General features: G+C 37.6%; 2 protein-coding genes across 2 annotated transcripts; both read left to right on the forward strand.

Moving 5' to 3' along the window:
* Positions 1–1,889, forward strand: LOC103980735 (probable arabinosyltransferase ARAD1). Its single transcript, XM_009397218.3, has 3 exons — positions 1–728; positions 910–1,166; positions 1,234–1,889. Exons 1-3 carry the CDS (start codon positions 20–22, stop codon positions 1,816–1,818), a joined length of 1,551 nt encoding a protein of 516 aa, XP_009395493.3. The 5' UTR covers positions 1–19; the 3' UTR covers positions 1,819–1,889.
* A 5,778-nt stretch (positions 1,890–7,667) lies between these two features.
* Positions 7,668–19,973, forward strand: LOC135643066 (probable E3 ubiquitin-protein ligase HIP1). The gene is made up of 7 exons (XM_065159618.1): positions 7,668–8,158; positions 10,496–11,320; positions 11,410–12,311; positions 18,231–18,281; positions 19,308–19,406; positions 19,479–19,622; positions 19,696–19,973. The coding sequence occupies exons 2-7, from the start codon at positions 10,582–10,584 to the stop codon at positions 19,825–19,827; spliced, it is 2,067 nt and encodes a 688-aa protein (XP_065015690.1). The 5' UTR covers positions 7,668–8,158; positions 10,496–10,581; the 3' UTR covers positions 19,828–19,973.
* The last annotated feature ends 2,189 nt before the right edge of the window (positions 19,974–22,162 follow it).

Genomic DNA, 22,162 nt, shown 5'->3' on the forward strand with positions numbered 1-22,162 from the left:
CTCTTTCTCTATTCGAACCATGGAATCTCTCTCTCGTAGATCGCATCCAAGTCAACAGTCGATGTTAGAATACTTCAATGGTGATCTTGTGCTTGACGGGCTCGGTGCAGGAACCAAAGCCATGAAGCCGTCCGTCCCCCTCCTCCTCTTCCTCCTTGCCTTCTCCGTTCTCTCCCTCCTCCCTCTCCTCCCTCTCGTCCTGTTGTCCTCCAAGTCCACACCCCACTCCCCTCCACGATCTCCTTCTCCCCATCGCCTCAGGGTCTTCGTCGCAGACCTCCCCAGATCCTTCAACTACGGCCTGCTCGACCGGTTCTGGTCCCTCTCCGGCCCCGACTCCCGCATCGGCGTCGACCTCGATGCTCGCCTGCGTTCCACGCTCGCCAACAGCACCGAAAAGGATGCGTTTCCACCCTACCCGGAGAGTCCTCTCCTCAAGCAACACAGCGCCGAGTACTGGCTCCTGGGAGACCTCGAGACGCCGGAGGCGTCGAGGGCCGCGTCGTTCGCGGAGAGGGTGTACGAGTCGGACGATGCCGATGTTGTGTTCGTGCCTTTCTTCTCGTCGCTGAGTGCACAGATGGAGCTTGGCTGGGGCAGGAAGGGAAGGTTCAGGAAGAGGGAACGGAACGAGGACTACGGGAGGCAGCGAGAGGTGGTGGATCGGATCAAGAGTTCGGAGGCGTGGAGGAGGTCGGGTGGGCGAGATCATGTCTTTGTTATGGCCGGTGAGGAGCAATCTCCTAAGCAAAAGCTTACTGATGTACTCACCGTAAGCATATAAGCATGAGAGGAAGCAGCCCCTGTTTTGCTTTCACTCCTCTGTTAGATAAAGTTGCTCTGTTTTTGATATGGTTTGAGTCCTCCAAGCATCTCGGAGAAGCTAACACCTGAAACATCATCCGATAGATCCTGTCGCGATGTGGCACGTAAGAAGCGAGATTGCAGCAGCCATATTTCTCGTGCTGGATTTTGATGGACGGTGCAGGTTCGACTCCAAAGCATCAAACGGTAGCTCTTCGCATGTGATCATGCAACACGCGGAGGTCTCGTCGTTGAAGGACGTCATCGTCCCTTACACCCATTTGCTCCCCAGACTGCACTTGTCGCAGGACGAGCGTCGCCGTACTCTCCTCTACTTCAGAGGAGCAAAACACCGGCATCGGGTCTGTGTCGATCGACTGCTCAGAGAATGATGCTTTCGGATTAAGCTCTGACCTTTGTTTCATCCAGGGAGGACTGATACGTGAGAAGCTGTGGGAGTTGCTGGCCGATGAGCCGGACGTGATCATGGAGGAGGGCTCCCCCGACGCAACAGGCCTGGAGCAATCGACCGGGGGGATGAGGAGGTCGGACTTCTGTTTGCACCCTGCCGGTGACACACCTGCTTCATGCCGGCTCTTCGACGCCATCGTGAGCCTCTGCATACCGGTCATCGTCAGCGACAGCATCGAGCTTCCGTTCGAAGGCACGCTGGACTACTCGGACTTCTCGGTGTTTGTGTCAGCCAGAGATGCACTGAGAGCAGGGTGGCTGGTGAACCACTTGAGAGGTGTATCCGAGGAGGAGAAGGACAGGTTGCGCAGGAACATGGCACGGGTGCAACCTACGTTCGAGTACGACAATGGCGATGGCAACGGGGGAGGCATCGGCCCAGTTCCTTCTGATGGTGCAGTAAACCACATTTGGAAGAAGGTCCACGAGAAGCTCCCCATGATTCGGGAAGCATTGATCAGGGAGAAGAGGACGACGGCGACGACGACGACGACTCCCGAAGGTGCAGCAGCTCTCTGGCGACAGTGTCAGTGTAGTATATGATCAGCTCTTCTTTGTCACCCATGAACTAATTCTTCTTACCTGTGGGCTAAGTTGATTCAGCTGCTGATGAATCCATGTCTCTCTACATGTCAGAGTTGACTAATATCCATTTTATGTCATTATTATCTCCAACAAAATCAAGGATGAGTTTTACATAAAATGAAGTCTGATCAGATCTTATCTCTATAAAAGTTTTTATACATATAACATTATATGTGAGAGAGAAATTAATAAAATTATTATTTTAGTAAAATTATTAATCCCATAAAAGTAGTAGGAAAAAGAGTTTGCAAGGCTAGTTTTTCATTAATTGCATAATAATGATGTTCTTTCTCCATTAACCAGTTTTTTTTTTCATATTTATTAGTAAAAAGCTTAAGATTTACTTTTTTTTTTTTGCATTCAATCAAGGATGATTTTACAGATTTTCTATTTGGTGTTTTATTTTTTTCTAATATTTTATATTTATCCACATAATATTTTTATCAATATAACCATCTTTTATAACATTTTTTTCTAATATTTTAAATATTTTTTTTCTCTTTTATAATCATTTCTATTGGGTATAGAATTTGATGGCACAGTAGTATAGCCCGATCTATTTCCCAAGTTAAACTCATCACGATGTATGTATAGACCGATTCATCGAGTTAAATCAATACACCCTATAGATCGATCCATAAGATATGGGTGATAACTATTTTATAGATATTAAGGATATTATAAAATAATAGAGGCATCAAATAAAAAAAGGGCATTTTTTTTGCATGCCAATCTTAGAGAGCTTCCATTTGAAGGAAATGTAGAGGTGCTCAACTTTTCTCAGTATTTGTTACAGCCAGCAGTTCTTTTCATCAAAGGAGGCTTGTGAACTGCTGAGAGAGTGAGAGAGAGAGAGAGATGTTCTGGGGCACAAGAATGTGGATCACACAGCTTTCTCAGCATCTGTTGCAGTCAGCAGCTCTTTTCATCAAGGAGGGTTGCAGAAGGACAAGTTGTGGGCAGATCTGTGGCTTTGTTTTCAACCTACTTTTCAGCAGGTATATGGAAGTGCCTGTGCTGCATGGCCATTAATTGCCTATTCCTCCATGTGGAGCTGACAAGCTCATATAGGAAAGTTTATGTATGTGTCTGAAGAAAACAAGAAAATTAAAAGGAGTATTTCCATTACATTTTGTTGTTGTCACTGTTCTTGCATCAGAGCTTTATCCATGTTCTGGAGATTGTCAATCAATGCAGCAAATTGTTTCCTCCTCATTAGACTTTATCTAAGACCTAACTTTTTCTTCTTCCCATCTGCTTGTGAAGATTGAATGCCAACACACAATCCAAAAACATAGTTATCCACTTGTGGATCAATTCTATTGGTCTAGAGTTCTTTGTCTTCACAACACAATCCCTTCAGCAAAGAGGTGTAATTCCAAATCATAAAGAGCTTTTTATTTCTGAACAAAATGAATCATATATCTCACAAATTTGAAGAAGCTTATCTGATATAATTAGAACCTAGTAAAGAGAGAAAAGCTTGTTTGTTAAACATGTTTGATTGGTATTCCATTGAACTTGTGATCAATTTAAATCAAAAATTGCATCAACTCAAATAGGTCTATATTTCTTAAAAAGATTATTGTTGTGATAACCATATGAAAACATTTTTGTCAGCTATCACACTGTGGCTTTCATGTGAGCTATCCTTCTTGACCTTTATCTGCCATATGGTCCACCTGAATGTGGATGCTCCACAGTGACATGGGAAGAGACTTTTCTGCTGTCTCTCTATGCAGCAAGACCAGCACTCATCTGAGTCTTCTTTTATTTGTGGTCAGCAGATTGGGAGAGGTATCCAATATGAATTGGCTCACACAGATCTGACACCACTGCATGAGGATTTGGATCCCTCATGCTTTTCCTGCTAAAACCACATCACAGTCAAGAACAGTTCTTGAGGCCCCAACATGCAGCTCCTTTAGCATTTCCTCCACAACTTTTGATGACCTGACCAAACCAAGAATTGAGCTTACTCATGGAATGACATAATCCCATGAAATAATTAATCTATTATTTTTTGTTTGACCTTAGACTATTGAACAAAAAAATAATATTAATAGTAGTATATCTATCTATCAAGGGCTTATAGATTAACTAAAATCTTCTCTCATTTTCTACATGAGGTTAAACCATGGTATTATATATATATTTTTTGTCTTCATCAAATAACAAAGTAAAAAACCAAGCCCTATGATGCTCAACTTAGTAGTGTCCTCATCAAATAACATGAGGCTCACCATGTCCAATAGCATATGAACCGATATTATTATTTTAATCCGATCTAATAGGATAACTTATCTCATTCAAACATAAGTCAACAGTAATATATTTGCCAATCACTTACAGATTAGCTCACATATTTTCTCTTATGAATTACTACATAATTCATCCATATCTACTAATATCATGACAATAAAATTTATTATTGTTAGTAGACAAAAGCCATACATTCAGCAGGCATCCAACTTTATTTGGACTCTAGGACAACTAGACCTTCCATAAGAGAGTCATAATTGAAGTATACATGCCTTCCATATAGCAGGAACAAATTAACCTAACATATTATGATTGCATGAATCAGCAGATACAAATCTTGCTGAGGAAGGGATCCATTGATGCATTGTTCTCTCCAAAATATGCCTCACTGCAATATTATTGCTGCACATTGTATCAAGCTATTTCCAGTGCACAGAATGATAACTACATCCTTTGCAGGATCTGCAGTTTGTTCTTCTTGATTGCATGAATGTGGTGTAGAGTGTCTCTCTAGTACTATGCATGGAATGGTGATCTGCAACATATAGAAAGATATGGACTAGGATTAGGATATGGGAAGGGCTTCAGCTTTCCATGATGTCAACATGTAAATATTAGTGCACTCCAAGAGTTGATCATTACTGCACATACAAAATGAAAACAGAGTAAGGATTACAGCTAAAAACATCTCATAAATGTTTGATCAACTCAGCAGCTCAATGTCATCTCAAGTTGCTGCCATGAATTCAGGATCAGCAATTAAGAGACTGCAAGCTCTTTTAGAGTCTGTGAGATTTTTGCACTTGTTATGAAATATCTCAAATAGGAAGATGATTTTGTTAGTGAAAATTGTATTACTATTGCATGCAAAGATTGTTTCTTTTATTCCTTGAAAGACTAAAATTCAAGTCATAAAAGTAAATTCTCTATGTTTAGAGTCAAAGCTTATGTATATTCCTTTCTTTGAATAGAACTTTTATAATAAAAAATGATAAGTATATCTTAATGTATAAGAGAAAATTCTAAAGACTAAGAATTGGTGACTATAATAAAATATAGTTTTCAAAACTGAACTGTTGATGAAATGATTTGAACCGAACAGATTTAATTTAAATTCGATTTGAACACTCTAAAACAGAGGATAAAGTCAAAGGAAGTGGAAACTACACTGGGAAACAGAGTTGGCCAACCATATGCAGAAGAGCATGAGGAGGTCATGAAAAGATGAGTACTGAATGAGAACACTCTTCTCTTTGTTTGTACTGCTTGAGATAACATTAAGTGGCCTTCACATGGTCTTCTCTCCTCCCATGTTTTTTGCTCCATTTTAGAGCAGATGTCTCATGAAATTTGGTGAGTTGTGTGCTAAAAATATTGAATTAAATCAATTAGAATTTCTTGATTGTTTTGTATTCCAACAATGATTAGACTTGCATGAAAAATGAAAAATAGCTACCATGGGGATTTTTCCTTGATTTATCTTCATGCTGTGTACAAGTATTATGTGTTGGCCTCAACAAAAGCCAAATTGTCATGGTCAACAATGGTAAAATGAAGAGCCAAAACTAGCCTCCTCTCTCTCTCTCTACATGATGAGATATATTTCTCAAATTATTAGAATATGCTTCTTGATCATATTCACATTCAATTTTCATCTTTGTATTTTAAATTGAAATCGACCAAATCAAATTTGAAACTAATTTTTGCTCCAACTTTTTTGATACAAAATTATGAAATATGTTTATATATATATTGTTTGTTTATTTGTTTGTTCTTGAGATAAGAGTAAGGTTGCTCTTGTAAGACATAAATAGACCATTAGTCATGATTTGCAGATTTGTATGTATTAATATATTTTACATATTTACATATAAATTTACCTATACAAAGTTGATTGGTTTTGAATAATCCATGTGGTGTTTGTATAACAAGTCACACATTAATGAGATTCTTCTTCTCTTTCTTATCTTAAATTGTACCACTTGAACACCAAAGATGGCTGAAAAAGTAGATGCCACAAATAATAAATGCACACTTTCATAATAGTAAGGTTCATACTAAAAATCAAATAATTCACTTCTACTTAGCAAATGTATAATCACATCTTTGTTATGTCATTTTATATGAATTTTAATGGAAAATGAAAGTGACAAGACTAAAGAGAGTTGGAATAATTAGAAGGCACATCTGAGTACAAATTTGAAGGTAAAATAAATGAAAAGGATTTCTCAAGAAACAAGATAATATCAAATATGGAAGGAAGTAGCCAATGAGGACAATACAATTAATGATGATAGTATTAATGTTGAAGTATAAATATTGGTCATATTGGTAAAAATCATGTATTCTTTCTTCCTTATATTTGATGAAAATTGAAGGGCTCCTTGGAATTTTTTTTTGGGGTGCAATTGGAAACTAAGGCTATTATTGATAAAAATATATATATTAAATGATACAATATTTTACACAATTAAGTAAAAAAAAAAGATAGTTCCTTTTTGAGAAATTTGATCATGGAATTCAAAAAATATAAACAAAATGATATAAAATCTAGGATTGACATGAGGTTTTAATTATGATTAGGGGTACAAAATTTATGGAGTGCATTATAAGTTAAGAAACTAGTAAATATAGTCATATGATATCATATTCATTGTATTATCATAAATCCTTACAAGGATTTATCTAGAGATTAAGATAATAATTTACAAAAAAAGAATTACTTTCATAGAAAAAATATATAGGAAAAAAAAGAATTCCTACAACAAAAAATATATGCCATTTTGGTTTATCTCTAATAATTTATTATCATTCAAAACTCCTATTGCAAATTCTAATTGATATATAAGGGTTTCAGAATTATCTTGAGAGACTATAATGGTTTGACAGAGATCCTATAAAAACTAAATTGATATTTAAATATATAAAATAGATTATTCAAAAGATAAGCATATATCTCTTATAATCAAAATGCTTTAATTAGTTTAAACAGTGCATTTTAGGGTCATTGGCTTGTATAGTCATTAGGTTAAGTGGATTTGCATAGTAATAACATGAAATTATCGATCATTATTCAATTATAAATGTATTCGTAAAATCGTTAAATATTATGATTAATGTTGACAAGATTAATGGTTTTTAACCAAAAATATTATAATTAAAATACAATAAATATTTTAGATGTTTATGTATATTTTAAACTCAAATAAGAATAGTTAACAGTGATTAACTTGATTTTTCCAAATAAACAATACCATATTATACCATTTTCGTAAAGTTCAATATATTAATTTTTCAAAATTTATTTGTTTTACAAAATTAATTAATGTAATATAATTTTGTTCGATTTTAATCAATCCAATAATTGAAATTAAAAGGAAAGAGCAGAGAGATGGGGGTGGGGTGGGGAGGGTGGAGGGAGGGGGGAGGGAGAAGGTTGGGGTGGTGTGGGGAGGGGGGAGGGGGGAGGGGGGAGGGTGGGATGGGGAGTGGTGGGGGGGCGGGCGGGGGTGGGGGGACGCGGCGTGGGAGGGGTAAAAAGGAGCAAAAGTCTGTGCATGCAAGCAAAGATGATAACCCCCTCCCCCCCTTCTCTCGTCATAAACGTCACAGTTATCATCACTTTGTCCTCTCTATATTTTAACTCCGGAAAATAAGTAGTGGGTTGAAAGCATTTGAAGAAGGGGGCAGCAAAAAGGAGAGAGAGAGAGAGAGAGCGAGAGAGAGAGGCCATCTAATTCTCCCCCAAATCCCTCTTGCTCTTTTTTCCTTCTCGTCCGCCCCTTTTCCTTTGCAATCCCCCGCTTTCCTAATCCAATCCGCCTTCCTCTCTGCTGTTCCCAATCGTCCAAGGACCCCCGTCTTTCCTTCCTTTTGCCTCCTCCTTCCTGTCCTTTTAAGATGGGGCGAGAGCCGGAGACGGTGCGGTCGTTTGCGTGTTGTTGACGACGGGGAGCGTCGGAGGTAGGAGGAGAGGCGCAAAGGAAGGTTCTTGCTGGCCGATCTTTGGGATTTCTTGATCCGTGGCGCTCCAGAGGTGAGGTCTTTAGGTTCCGATCGTCCGGAATCCTTTCCGATGATTCTGTTTTCTAGTTTTTTTAGTGTCGATTATTGTTGTTACTATTGTTCTTTGACTGATTCTGAGGTTTGATGGGTCGGTCATCGTTCTTGGATTTGTTGTGGTTCCTTTCTCTTTGGAGGTTTAAGAATCTAGGGTCGTAGTTGGTATTGTTCGTTTGTTGTTTGTGTTATTTCTCCTTTTTCTGAGGTGATTAGATCATGTCTTTTTAGTCATGGAGCCTTGAATTAACCTGAGATTTACTTTGGATCCCTTTGTCCTTGAACCGCTTCATTTTCGGAAGATGAAACGATGATCGTAGGAGACCATCACGTGTTTCTAGCCATTGTTATGCCAAAAAGCTTCCATCTTGTGCTTCTTCCGTGTTCCTTCTCTTTATATTTTGTGACGAGACTGCAAAATTTTATATCTCATACACTTTTTCTTTCTTGCAATTGGTTTTGTAATCGTCTCCTTTCATTCAGCGAAGGATTTCTGTGATGAATATTTCTAGTTGGATCGTGGGACACTAGTTTCTGGAGTTTCTGACCTTTTCTTATCAATCTCAGCCAATATAATGCACGGTAGTTCAGGCGTCAAATGGTGTGACAGCTCATGTTATTTGAAACAAGACACTAGCTTGAGAGCAGTTCAAGTGCTAATCGAAAGATTGTTAGGAAGGATGTCTCTCCAACTATAATAGTATCCGGCTCCCTCTTAGGAAGAATGCATGGTCAACTTTGTAAGTGTCTGATTTAACTATGAATCGATAAGATAGTCATATGACAATCGAATAATATCTGTGGAGAACATATCCGAAGGAGGTGATTGATAAAGCAGCAGGTGAATTGCATGTGACAAGATTGCTAATTCTTTAGTAAGCTGTCAATGGCATCTGGAGTCATGAAATGCTAATAGATAGAGTGGTATGGAGTGGGTTAGACAGATCATAGGCTGTCGTACTGGAAGTTCGTATGGGAATTTAATTTTCTAATATACCATTCCATGTCATTATTAGTCATAGGTCCGTTTCTGAGAAGCATATCTAAGTGCAGTTGTGTTTATAGTCGAATTTCATTTGTTCCCTGATTTTCAAATTGACAGCTGATGTAAGTGATCGAGGTAACCTGTGTATTATATTTAATATTATGCGGTTTGGTTGCCGGCCATGCCTTGGGACCGTAAGTGGAAATGGATGTTAATATTTACTTTATAAAGCCTTTGTATATCTGCTTTCTGAGTGCTTCGATCTATTCATGTGAAGCACATTATTAAGTTGGAAATGTAATCAAGCATGTGACAATCTAGGGGAACCTGAGCAGTGTAAACTTGAATTCTCAAAGATTGGTAAGCTGCTACAAGAATTAGTCCATGCAATACAGAGAAAAAGAAACTACATAAATTATTGTCGACCTTTTCTTGTCACTTTCGGTGACAACAAATATAGGTATGCAGATTTCTGTATAATCATCATGTATGGTGAACAGAATTCATGATGTCAAATCTGACTAAATAAACCTTTGTACCTTGACAACAATGTTATAATGCCCGATTCAAGTTTTTTAGTGATAGAGTTGACATTCATCATCATCCAAGCTCCAGGTATTCGGTATCTTTTCAGCTAAGAACTAATTTTAATAAGGTTTGACGACATAATTTACAAAAATTCAGTATCATCAAATATTCAGAGCTTCATGTTTCTGTGATTTATTGCATAGATTAATATACGTATTTATATCATTCCAGTCTACGGGTTGCATAATTCACGAGTTTGTCATAATTTTACAACAAGAGGGTCCAAAATGTCATTGTTAATTTTCTGCCACTACTTTGAAGTTGAATGTTCTGTCTGTACAGTCTATCACCCAGTATACAGTAAAAATATTTAAAGCATGGATTCAATCTTAATAGCACAGGCTACATTGATTATGCTTAATATCTTCATTGAATTTAGGAAAGGAGTACAAGCCATTCTCATTAGATGAGAACAAAATTTGGAGGGAGGGAGGGAGGGAGTGAGGGAGCAGGCGGCCCATTTATCACTTTTTTCAATAAATTTGAGGGAGGGAGGGAGGGAGGGAGGAGGCAACCCATTTATCATTTTTTTCAATAAATTTGATCATGATCTCACATTAAGTGTTTGCAAATTTTTTCTTCATTCATAGATTTCCTCTCTTAATCTCTAAAGTATAAATCTTATGGGTTCAGTCTTTCTTGTAGTTGTTATGTAAAACTTGTGATTATTCAGTTAACTTATCAATTGAAAGGTTGCTCTATCAGAAAATTTTGCTTTTCTTTGTACGTCCACTTATGCAGATCACTCTATTCAAGCCGTAGCTGAATTGTTGTCTGTAATTGGCTGTACCAAGCAAACCTTGTAAGGGGAAAATATACAAGCCCTGATGCAGGGGCAAAGGAACACTTCTCCTATGCCTGAGACTTTTGAATTTGATCGAGCATCTAGTTCGAGTAACTCAATCATGGATCAACAAATGTTCTGGAATAACTTTCTGCACAATTCTGTAGAGAACCAGGACTTACCTAACAATTCACTATCTCCTGGAGATGCTAATATTTCCTGTGGAAATGTGCCTGGTCAAGAAAGTGCTAGCTTGAATGTCTGGGATCCAGTTGGTCCTAGCTCTAGCATGCCGCCACTAAATCAAGGCAATCATGATGAAGTAAAATTGGAAAGCAGTTGGATGCCATCTCCCTTAGTTAATAGAGTAGGTGGACCAAGGATAACAGATGGTAGATCTGAATCAGTGAATACGGTTTCTTTTGAAAACCAGAATACTGGTCTCAACAGCAGCCATGTCAACAATGGAGAAGAATTATCACAATTTCTTAACTTTCATGGCCTCCCTGATAACTCAGGCTACACTTCAGAGCATGTTGGTCTTAGCAGTCAGGTTCTTGAATCGGGGCTTCATCCGGGACTGTATAATCCAGGACTGATGCATCGTGAGCATGTTCCCTTCATTGGTAGCTCTTCAGGCTCTTCCAGGGCTATTGATTTTTTATCCAACAATGAAAGAGGCAGACAAGAAATTGCACAATGCTCTTCACACAAGAGAAAGAACATTGAAGGAACTCATGGGGAGTGTTCAGCAAGTGGTAGTTCTAGTAACTTCAGTGAAGGTGAGAGAAATTGTTGCCTATTGTTTCTGCTCTTCAATTTGCTCTTACTACTGCAAAATGTATATCTGGTTTATCTATGTGCTTATCAGGTATAAATCGTGCGGATGAAGAAATAAATGCAAGAATCGACACAATCACAAGAGTTTCAGTTTCAGACCATCCTTTTGGTAGTGCAACAGGAAGTGATGAAAGCTTTCAGAGGAGCACTCGTATGAGAATCAACCACACAGATCCAACTAATACTTTTGCACCTAATCTGTGGCCCCAAGAGACTATTGCTCATTATAATCTTTGGCCTGCACATCAACCGTCATCTCCAGCAGTTCCATCAAATCAGTCATCGGATTCTAGGTTGGTGAGTAGCAACATGGGGGGTCTACGTAGGCAGCGTTATGTGCGTGTGGTTCCTGGCTTGTCTTCAAATCTGTACCCTTTGCCACAGAGTGGAACTTTCACTACAGAAGTAGGCAGTTCTTCAGGCTCTCCAGCACTTGCAGTTGATGGACCAGCTGGTGAACCGAACTCACCAAGTGTTTCGAATAATATATCAGAGCAAGTGTTTGTTCCCCCAAGTAACACTAGGCATTTGGTTCAAGACCAAACAAACTGGGGTTTGAATAGTGGTAACACAGTATTATCTGGAAGTGCGCTGCCTACGTTACAGGTAGGAACAAACTTAGGCATTCATCAATCACCAGCAGCAAACTGGTTGTCGCATCAACATCGCCGCCGCTTATCAGATGCTGTACGTAGGTCCTTTTCATCATATTCTGAATCTAGAGGTCGGAGCATGAGCGTTCCCCCACGACATAGCCATTCTTCCGCGTCTCAAGAGGTTGGACGTCATCCATCCGGACCAGTTTCCAGCGGCCATCATCAACCATTCATAAGATCAAATATGTTGAGCAGGCAAAATGATGGTGCTTTGGGCATTCCCTTGTCCATGCGGACTCTTGCAGCTGCAAGAGAAGGGAGAAGCAGGATATCCGAGGTATGTTATGAAGCCTCTCATCTTTAGATATTTCTTTGAGTTTTTTGATTAATAATTTATGGTTGTTCTGGGATTAATTGTGTTCACTAATTATGTATTATTCGATGCTTGACATCATGTCAGCCTCCTGTATGCTACTTTACATGGTTACATTTAAACAGTATAGGCAAGTATAACTTCTAAATCTTAAGTATGGTTAAATCATAGTGATTGTACTTATAGCTGTATCTTCAGATAAATTTTCATGAGAATATATGCAATTCACTTTGGACTATAATTGTCAAAAGTAGAATTATGTTAGTCAAAGTTTCGACCAATTTGACAAAGTATGATTGCAACTCTATACAGACAAAATTCTTAAACTTGTATATCATTGTGTACCATCCAGTTTCTATGACTGGTGGTCAATTGTACAAACAAACAAGGTTTGCAATACTGAATGGTACTACTCCTATCGGGCGATACATACTGGTCCGCTAACTTCTTGGCACGTAGACCGTTTGCTACTGGGCGGTATTAGCCTGGTTGCTGCGAGGAAGAAGAGGCGTTCAAAGAAGAGGGAGAAAGAGGGAGAAGCTTCGAGAAATAGCACCCGACATCGCTTGCTCCTCCTCCTCCTCCTTTTTCTTCGTCGTCTTCTTCTTCGCTGTGGTGCCCATTGCCATCACTATCTCGATGCCGCAACTCTTCGGCGCTGTGGTGCCCATTGCCATCGTTCCCTCGACACTGAAGAAGATTCTTCTTCCGCTCCTTCGCTGCGGTGCCCGCTGCCATCCCTCGACGCCACAGCTATTCGCCTAGGGTTCGGGCGCTGCTAATTTATATATATTTTATATATTTAATATCGTTTTAAGCACACCATCGTTAGCTATTTTATATTTATTTAATATTAAAAATTAATTTTAATATTTTTTTAAGCATACTGTTCGGTACACCCATATCGTATCGAGCAAAGCTTGAAGCTCTAGTATGGTACAAAATTTCAATATTTGCAAACAAATGCCACCATTGTCGACTTCCAAACTAGTTCATTTATCAAAAGTTAGAAGAATTTACATTGTTGAATTTCATATACCAGCATTCTTATAGTGAATGTGATTTCCACATTTTTTTTATTGTCCTGAGTAAGAAGAGCTTGGATACAAATGGATATTAAGAATATTAGATATGTCTTCACTTTCTTACTTGTTCTTATAACACTTTGCAACCATGAGCTCAAAATGTTGTACTTGGTATTATGAGCCTTGGCTTTAAGATTTGAAACTCTTCTAGTGTAATGGTCATGTCATTCTGATTTCAGAAATTAGAATCTTTCATAATTGTTACACATACATGAAATTCTATTCTCCATGCAACATACCCTGCCATATTTGACTAGCATGATATGCACTATACGTAGCAGATATTGTTGAGTAGGTGTCTCATTTATGTCTTAAGTCATCATGTCACAATGAATATATGAAAGCTAGGCTCAAGTTATCATTCTGTTTCATCTTAATGTTGTGACAATGTTTATCATTTTGGTATTTTTATATTATCGTAGGAATCATGTTGTTAAAACTAGTTTAGTTGTCAAGTATCTTTTACACAGTTGATCCCAGTCATAGGTTCACATTTGACATAGTGTTGTGATAAGTTAGAGAATGATATTGATACTTATAATACTCATGCCATTATTCTAGAAGTATATTTGGTGCCCACCATTACAGCCTCCATGGTGGCTATAAATTACACGCACTTTTGAATGTGCATGTGGATGGTGCATGGTGTCATGGGATTGATGTCGGAGCATAAGCATCACATTGACTGATATTGTAGGTGCTATGAAGTCATCTAAGGTGGTGGCTTGAACCTAATCTCTTCTTTTATCATACCGACACTAAGACTAGCCCAACTCAGGTGTAATTAGCTGGTTAGCCAAGATAAGCTGGTCCAATTTTCATGTAGCATGCATGTCCCTCCAAATTTTAAGATCCTCGATTTATACCTTTTTTATTAAGTACATCTAGAAAACTTAGATTAATCACTTCTAAATGTGGTTGACACTAGTCCAGTTGTGGTAACTCATCTCAGTTTTCAGAATTCTTTTCAACATTTACTTTGGTTCATACGAAATTTTCTTCTTATCAATATATGCCACAAACTTGAGAACTATGGGACACAAAATATTAGTGTTAAACTGTTAATAGTGTAAAACTATTTACTTCTCATGGTTTAAGCTTCAGAAATAATATCAAACAAGTTTATTGTTATTTTGGTTCATAGAGTAAGTTTTATATATTTATTATATATTTATTTTCTATATATTTTTTAGGTATCATTTTCTTTTTGGTTTTGAGTTTGTCACATATATGTAGGCATGATAGTGTGTTTGATTTTTAGGGTACCCATCCCTACCAGATCCTCTTAATTTTTTTTGGATTTAAACTTTCAGTTTTGAGACAGATTCAGGTAGGAAAGTGATTATTTGAGTCGGATTTGGGATGCATGTGGGTTTTTAACACTTGGTACCTGCTATGTGAATCTGTATATGACTTAATATAGTTTGGAGCTTTTTTGTTTTAGTATAATAATATAATAGAGATTATGCGTTTTAAATTTGGTCAATGTCAGTGCAACTAAATGGAAGAGACGAGAACAATGTTGCAATCTGGCTTCACATAACTTTGGTTCATTTGTAAAAAAAATGATCAGTTTTGGATCTGAAACCCCAACCCTGATCCATTAATCACAAAGTGGACAGCTTAACCCCAATGCCCCAGTTCCTCAAATCCTCACCAAATTTTGGGCAGAGAAGGAGCAGCTACCCAATGCCCCCCTCTTTCCCTCTTCGTCATGATGGGAGCACTAAATCAGGGTTGGTGGCAGCTGGATGCAGCACTGATGGACAAGATGCAGTGTCTGGCGGGAGTTTGGGTGGCCACAGTCGGTAGTGTGGCACAGAGACTCTCTCTCTCTCTCTCACACACACACACACACTCAGTCACTCGCTCTCTCTCTCAGAGGCCCTCATAACTGGTGGTCCAAACCCCCAACAACTTTAGGCAGGGTTTCAGTCCAATGCCAAATAAAAGGTCTCATATCCAATGCTACCACTGTGGCTGAAGCCCAGCATCTTCCCTCCACGAGACCGGCTTTGCCATCTTTAGTGTAGGATTGAACAAAGTCACGTGTTCTAGTTTACATTTGCTTACATATTTTCCAAATGGAGGATTCATTGCTGAAAGATCAGGGACTTTAGGTTCTGCTGTACATAATCAATCTAGACAGAAAGGGGGCTTTAGAATTTCAAGGTTGGCATCAAGTCGGATTTTTTCGGGTACCAGGTTTTACCTCACCTGCTTAAACTGTATATGGGTACACTTTAATCGGGTTTGGGATGGTTCGAGTGGAAAATTAGATATCAAAATTGAGTTTGGTGTTTTGACAGTCGAGTTTAGGCCTGCATACAGTGAGATTTGGTGGTATGGTACCCATTGCTACTTGTATGGATATGAGTGTGCCTAGGTAAACACTGTTTGTGGTGCTCATAGACCATAATCTGCCATAAATACCCTCTACTCCATGTGCTTGCCACACCTCATGAAGTGATAGGTGGTCATCTTTAAGAAATTCCAGATGGCTATCCTTGGTCCCTGACCAACCATATTTAAACAATAGTAGATGAAAAGGAATTGTGATCTTTATAAATACATGCCATAAGTAATATGGCATTGATCTGAGCGTCGTGAATCATAATTGTATAATTTCAACCTATACGAGGCTTTGTTCAATCTAATAATGGATAATTTTAACTAATTTTATTGTCAAACCAATTATGTTGTCTGTTTTCCTAGTCAATCTTTTAGAAATTTTCATATTGAATTTTTTAATCTGGTAACCATTTGGTACTATATGTTCTCCTTCAAATACTTCGTATCAGGGGACTGGTTTTCCTGAACAAAGATATGAGCATTAATGATTGGAATAGTACATGCCTTCGATTATTGTTTGGTATGCTGGAAATAGGATGAAAAAGAAAACATCAAAGCAAAGGCAATTTCCCAGGAGCAAGGGAAATACGTAGACCGACAGTTTTGGTCAAGGATTTGAATCCGAGTCCAAGGTTGGTTTCAGTAATCCAGTGAACCTGTACAGTATCCGGTACATCTGGTAGTAAACCAACTGATATGCTCGGTACCAATAAATACCATATGGCTTAATACTGCCCTTTGCTTGTACCAATAAATACCAGGTTGTCTGCATTGCAGAGACATAATTCGGAAGCACCTTGTAAACAGAGTTTTGAACCTTGATGATGTCATGAAGGTTTAGGTTAAAACAGGATCCTTCTTAAACAGAGTGGATTGGTGGTAGCTAATCTTTGATAGAGTTGGTGAATCATCATGCTGTTTTTTTGGTTCTTCTTAAGGTTTTAGCCTTTCTAGATTTTCTTGTATATGCCAGATAGTATCTTGGTCTTTGAGTTGCTTCTCTGTCCTAGGTGTGAAAGTTTAGAGTCATTGAAACATCCTCTCTGGGATCCTTCTTAAACAGAGTGGATTGGTGGTAGCTAATCTTTGATAGAGTTGGTGAATCATCTTGCTGTTTTTTTGGTTCTTCTTAAGGTTTTAGCCTTTCTAGTTTTTCTTGTATATGCCAGATAGTATCTTGGTCTTTGAGTTGCTTCTCTGTCCTAGGTGTGAAGGTTTAGAGTCATTGAAACATCCTCTCTGGGCATGGGGCTAATGTTGCATTACTGTGAACCTCCCTAGAACTCATTGGCTGGAATCTCATGAACTGGGCTGCTCTTTTGACCGTGGTATCGAAATTCTTTTGAGGCTTAACATCCCATATCCAAGTATGAGCTTTCTGACTGTTAATTATTTCTGTTGACTATCAAAGTTTAAGTTTTGGGGTGACATTTTAAAGATTTTGGTGGCTAAGCTAGTTTAAGTTTCTTCCCAACTTCCTGTCACCAAAGTCCCAAATTGCTCAAGAATGATATCCATGATGGAAAATACATCTAAAAAAAGCCATTTTAGCTATAATCAATGCCACTGCAAGAATATACATCTAGCTGAGATCCTCATTAACTAAATTTTGCAAGGATAGTAATCCAAACAGTATCTAGTAAGTAGCAATTGACTGCCTCTTCTCTTCTCTGCTTACTGTTCTCTCACTCTTTATAAGTTCTTGAGCATGGGTTAATTATTATTCCTTGATGATAGAGTGGATGAATGTTGATAGTTTGGCTCTTTTATTTTTGATATCCCAAATCCGAGAATAATATTTCCTTTGTACCAGCAGAAATACGTATGCCACTTGTGAATGAAGCTAAGTTACTGGAAGACAACTTTTGCTTGCTATTCCTGATATTCCAGTGATTTTCTTTCGGAGTCTTGATAAGATTCTCACGCAAAACTGCAGCATATGTTTCAGTGGACAAATCCATATCTATAGTATATAAAGCAAGGTTTGAAGTTTTGGACTGAAACTCTTACCAGCTTTTGGATGGACCGAAACTGGTGTGGTTGGTCCACAAACCAGGCATAATCGCTTGGTCCATGTGTCAGTGTCCTGTCGTACCATGAGAAAATTGTACCATACTGGGCAGTGGTTGATTTTTGAAACCTTGATCTATATATGTTTGATGTTTTGTTGTCTTTTGGAGAACTGACAACTGCAGAAGCACCATGAAAGATTTATTTTTTCTGGCCAAGGTCTTTTATAGGAAGATCATTTGACTTTCTAAATTCTGCATGTGACTGAAAACATCAGAGATGAGATTGATAACGCAAGAAATAATTTTATTGGATATGAAATGTACTATTGCTAGTCAGTAGTTGTTGGTTATCTAGATAATTTTGAATGAGAATTCATTCAATCAAATATTTTTAATTTTCTTTATATTGATGGGAATGATTCTCTTTGCAACAGCTTCGTAATGTTTTTGATCGCATCCGACGTGGGGATAATTTAATGCTTGAGGTTAGCTTTCATTACCTATCCATAATTCCAAGTTTCTCAAAGTCCTCTTCTTTTAACAGCATGATGATTACCATTTTGTTGTCATGTTGTTTTGTGTATGACTGGCATAGGAAACACAGGTATCATTAAATGATGAACATTCTTTTCTGCTTTTCATAGTTGGGGTCTTGTCTAATTGAGTTGCTTGGTGAAAGACAAACTTCTGATAGTGTAGTTTACTTTCACCTCCCAGAATAATCACACAATTGTTTCCCTATTCTCATATAATATAATATAGTTGTTCCAAGATTACTATAGTCTTGCCTTCATTTTAGCCCTAGAAAAGAAGATATATGACATATCATTGTAATTCCAAACAGTTGATATTTAAATTGCTAACTTTTTATCTAATTAGCTTTCATTTAATATCTGAACTTTTAAATAAATATGTAAACATTTCATATCTTAATTAGCTTTTCATTTGATTGCATGGTATCATTTCATTGAATGGCTGTTTAATGACTATTATAACTGCATATCTAACCAGTATTTAGTAAAGATGACCAGGTACGTTGCAGAAAATTCATAAACTATGTCAACTGTTGCCTGTTTCTACCTTGTTCAGTCTGTCTATGATCTAAGTTTATGTTGCACCTGACCTGTGAGATTTCCAATTCATATGAGCCTCAAGATTTACCAACAAACTTCTAGTATTGAACACTCTTTATGAAATGCTTAGAGCCTGAATTTTAAAATCACGACATCGTTAAGAAGAGATGAATTCCTAGTGGATTTTAGATAGGAAACTTGTTGTCGGATGATCAACAATTCTTTTGTTGTAATTGCAACATACCAAGCGACCATGCTGTAATCCTGTAAATTCCTTGTGATTTGGAAACTAGATAATCAGAAGGTAGTGTTTCATATGATACCAGCAATGACCTATGATATTGAGATTGTCAGTAGTGTTGCCTTGCTGGTTCTGTTACTTCAATGTAAGCATCGTAATATGATGGGACTCGACTTATGCTGGTGATGTTTGGGCAGGATGTCTTGCTATTTGAGCAGTCAGTGTTTGCTGGGGGTGCCAACTTCCATGACAGGTTCAGAGATATGCGGCTGGATGTAGATAATATGTCTTATGAGGTAAACAAACTCTCCAACTTTTGCTTGAGGAAGAACCTTCAAACTTGAAACAAGACTCCATTGTACTTGCAGGAACTATTGGCACTGGGTGAGCGTATCGGTAATGTCAACACTGGACTCAGTGAGGAGAAAATCCTGAACTGCCTACAGCAACGGAAGTATGTGTCCATTGAGTCGGAACCATCGGAGGAAGCTGAGCCATGCTGCATCTGTCGGGTGAGTCATTTCGAGTCCCTAGGCTTTTTTTCTTTAGTGGCTGGACTAAGGAGTCATTTGCATTGGACTACAGGAAGAATACATCGAAGGGGAGGAGCTGGGCCGACTTGATTGTGGCCACGACTTCCACACGGCCTGCATAAAGCAGTGGTTGGTGATTAAAAATTTATGCCCCATCTGTAAAACAACTGCTCTGAGTACCTGAAAGAGAAGGGTGGGACTCGACCTCCTGTCTTGAATTAAGAGGAAGGAGCGAGCATTAAAGAGTAAGATGGGTGACTTTCTCTTTGCTAAATTGCGACGACTATTGGATATAGCATTTTCCTGATTCTTTCTCGAAATTTTTTGGAAGTTGGCTGTCTTTGAGCTGTGCGTTTCAGATTTATTTTGCTTGGGATGATGGCATAGGGTTCTTGTCACCTACATGGGAGGGAGTTTGGGCTCTGCTCTGTGGCATGCACTATTCCATCATGAGTAGCATTGTGCTTTCGTTTGTTGTGTTTGGTGTTTCTTTGCTGTGGTTAGGCTGGAAATGGATTTTGGTAGAGGGTGGGATCTGAGCCAATGCATTTCAACAGCTGAAGGGTATGACTTGGTTTGTTATATTGAATCCTGGATTCCCTGTTGACCTATTGTTTTGTCACCAGATCTGTTTTGCCCTTCCATCAGTAGGATGGTTCATTGGGGTGGCAGCTCTCTTTTCTCGAAAGATACTAAGTGCATGATAGTTCTTTCAATGCGGGGTCTGGGGAGGATCAAATATTATTCCTAAAAATAGACTTTTGTAAGTCGAATTTTTTGAAGAATCATTTGTCGATTTTTTGTGGGCTTTGAAAGTTGGAGGAGAGGAGTTTTGAGCATCCTAGTATTTTTGGATTCTCTTCCTAGGATCATTTTTATCCCAATGCATGAAGGAAAGGGGTTGAGAGTTTTTTGTTTTATTTTCTCACGGAGCCGATTAAGGTTTTGATTTGATCTTTGTGGCTTATCATTGAAAAAAAAAAAATTATTTTCAAGCTCATGTTTTGAATAATACAGTGGATAGGTACACAACTTGAAGAATTTAGTGTCTTCCTACCATAAATATGTTGAGAACAAAACATTTTCTCTCTTAATTCTAGAGATGTAGCATTGATTTTAAATAGCCATTTGGAAGAAATAATTGTCTTTCCTATATTAGTTGTGAAGTGCCTTGATTGGTGATGCATTTGGGGCCACACCCACTCCACATTCTTGCCACAAATTTAAATTGGCAAATGTGGACTAAAAGCAATCATTTTCTTTGGAAGCTATCCAAAGAAAATGTTTTAATGTTTTAGTTATTTGAGAGTAATCACATAAATTCTTTCCTGTCTCATTGAATTTGTTATGTTATAGTCAGTTTTACCACTTAAACTCAGAATTATTTAGTTAATTTTAATGTTTTTTTAAATAAATTTCTTTTATAGAGAAAACAACATAATGAAAAGTTTGTGTATGAGATATAAAACATCAGTTTGTCTCTTTAGAGAACTCCAAATGTGGGACTGTTGATGTCATGGAAACACATCATTCATTCATTGACCTAAAAGCATAATGTTACCTGGCTATAAAATCCAGACATTATATACAATTAATAAATCTAATTAGTATTAATCTATCAGACCCATAAAATAAAATGAACCAAAAAAAAAAAAAGAAATGTTGAATGTGAGTAATTGAAACTAAGTCAAACAATTGCCTGCCATATTAAATAAAATAATATTTGATTTTCTTTTTAACAATACAAACCATAAGGTGTGACAAATCACTCTACATCTTAATGTAGTTTATATGTTCAATTAAGTCAAGTCCATATCAAATGAAATGGTCATTCATGTGAGTCATAAAATAGATGTATCTCATGCATACCATTCAAGGAAAGAGATGTTCTACCATCCAATGCAGACATACTAAAGACTCCAAATGGTTGTTGTTCCTTGAAAAGTCAGAAGCATCTAAGGAGAGAGAATTAGAGAGAGGCATCTCAAGATCCAAAATAATTGACATTATCTTCTAGTATATCTATCCCCTGATCTTAAACTTATGTCACCACAATGAACAAGTTGGTAGTATTGTGTTAAGTCAAATGAAACATCAAATGATAAGCTCTTTGGTTACCTTTGTCCACTCCACATGTCATTGATGAGTTCATCTCTATCATCAACTCTTATTTACATCTCATCCCTATAGTCAACTCTTTTGTCTATATTGATTGTATGACCTCAAAATAATCCACAGTTTTATATAATATATGTTCACCTAATCAGATTAAATTGTAATAAGATTACTGTTCGATAATATTCAATATACTGTTGTGTTTAGATGATGATAATAAATCAAAATGATCAGCTTAAACCAATGTGGATTTTATTAGAGTAGGAAATGAATTTATAGCAAAGTCAAATTTAATATAACATTTAGATGATAAATAGTATCGAATAAATAGAATAAGATTTATTTTAATTCTCATTGAATTATTTGTATTTATATAAATATTATTTCTATCGATAAGGCCTTAA

The sequence above is a fragment of the Musa acuminata genome, chromosome BXJ1-4 (genome assembly GCF_036884655.1).
Source record: "Musa acuminata AAA Group cultivar baxijiao chromosome BXJ1-4, Cavendish_Baxijiao_AAA, whole genome shotgun sequence".
NCBI lineage: Eukaryota > Viridiplantae > Streptophyta > Magnoliopsida > Zingiberales > Musaceae > Musa > Musa acuminata.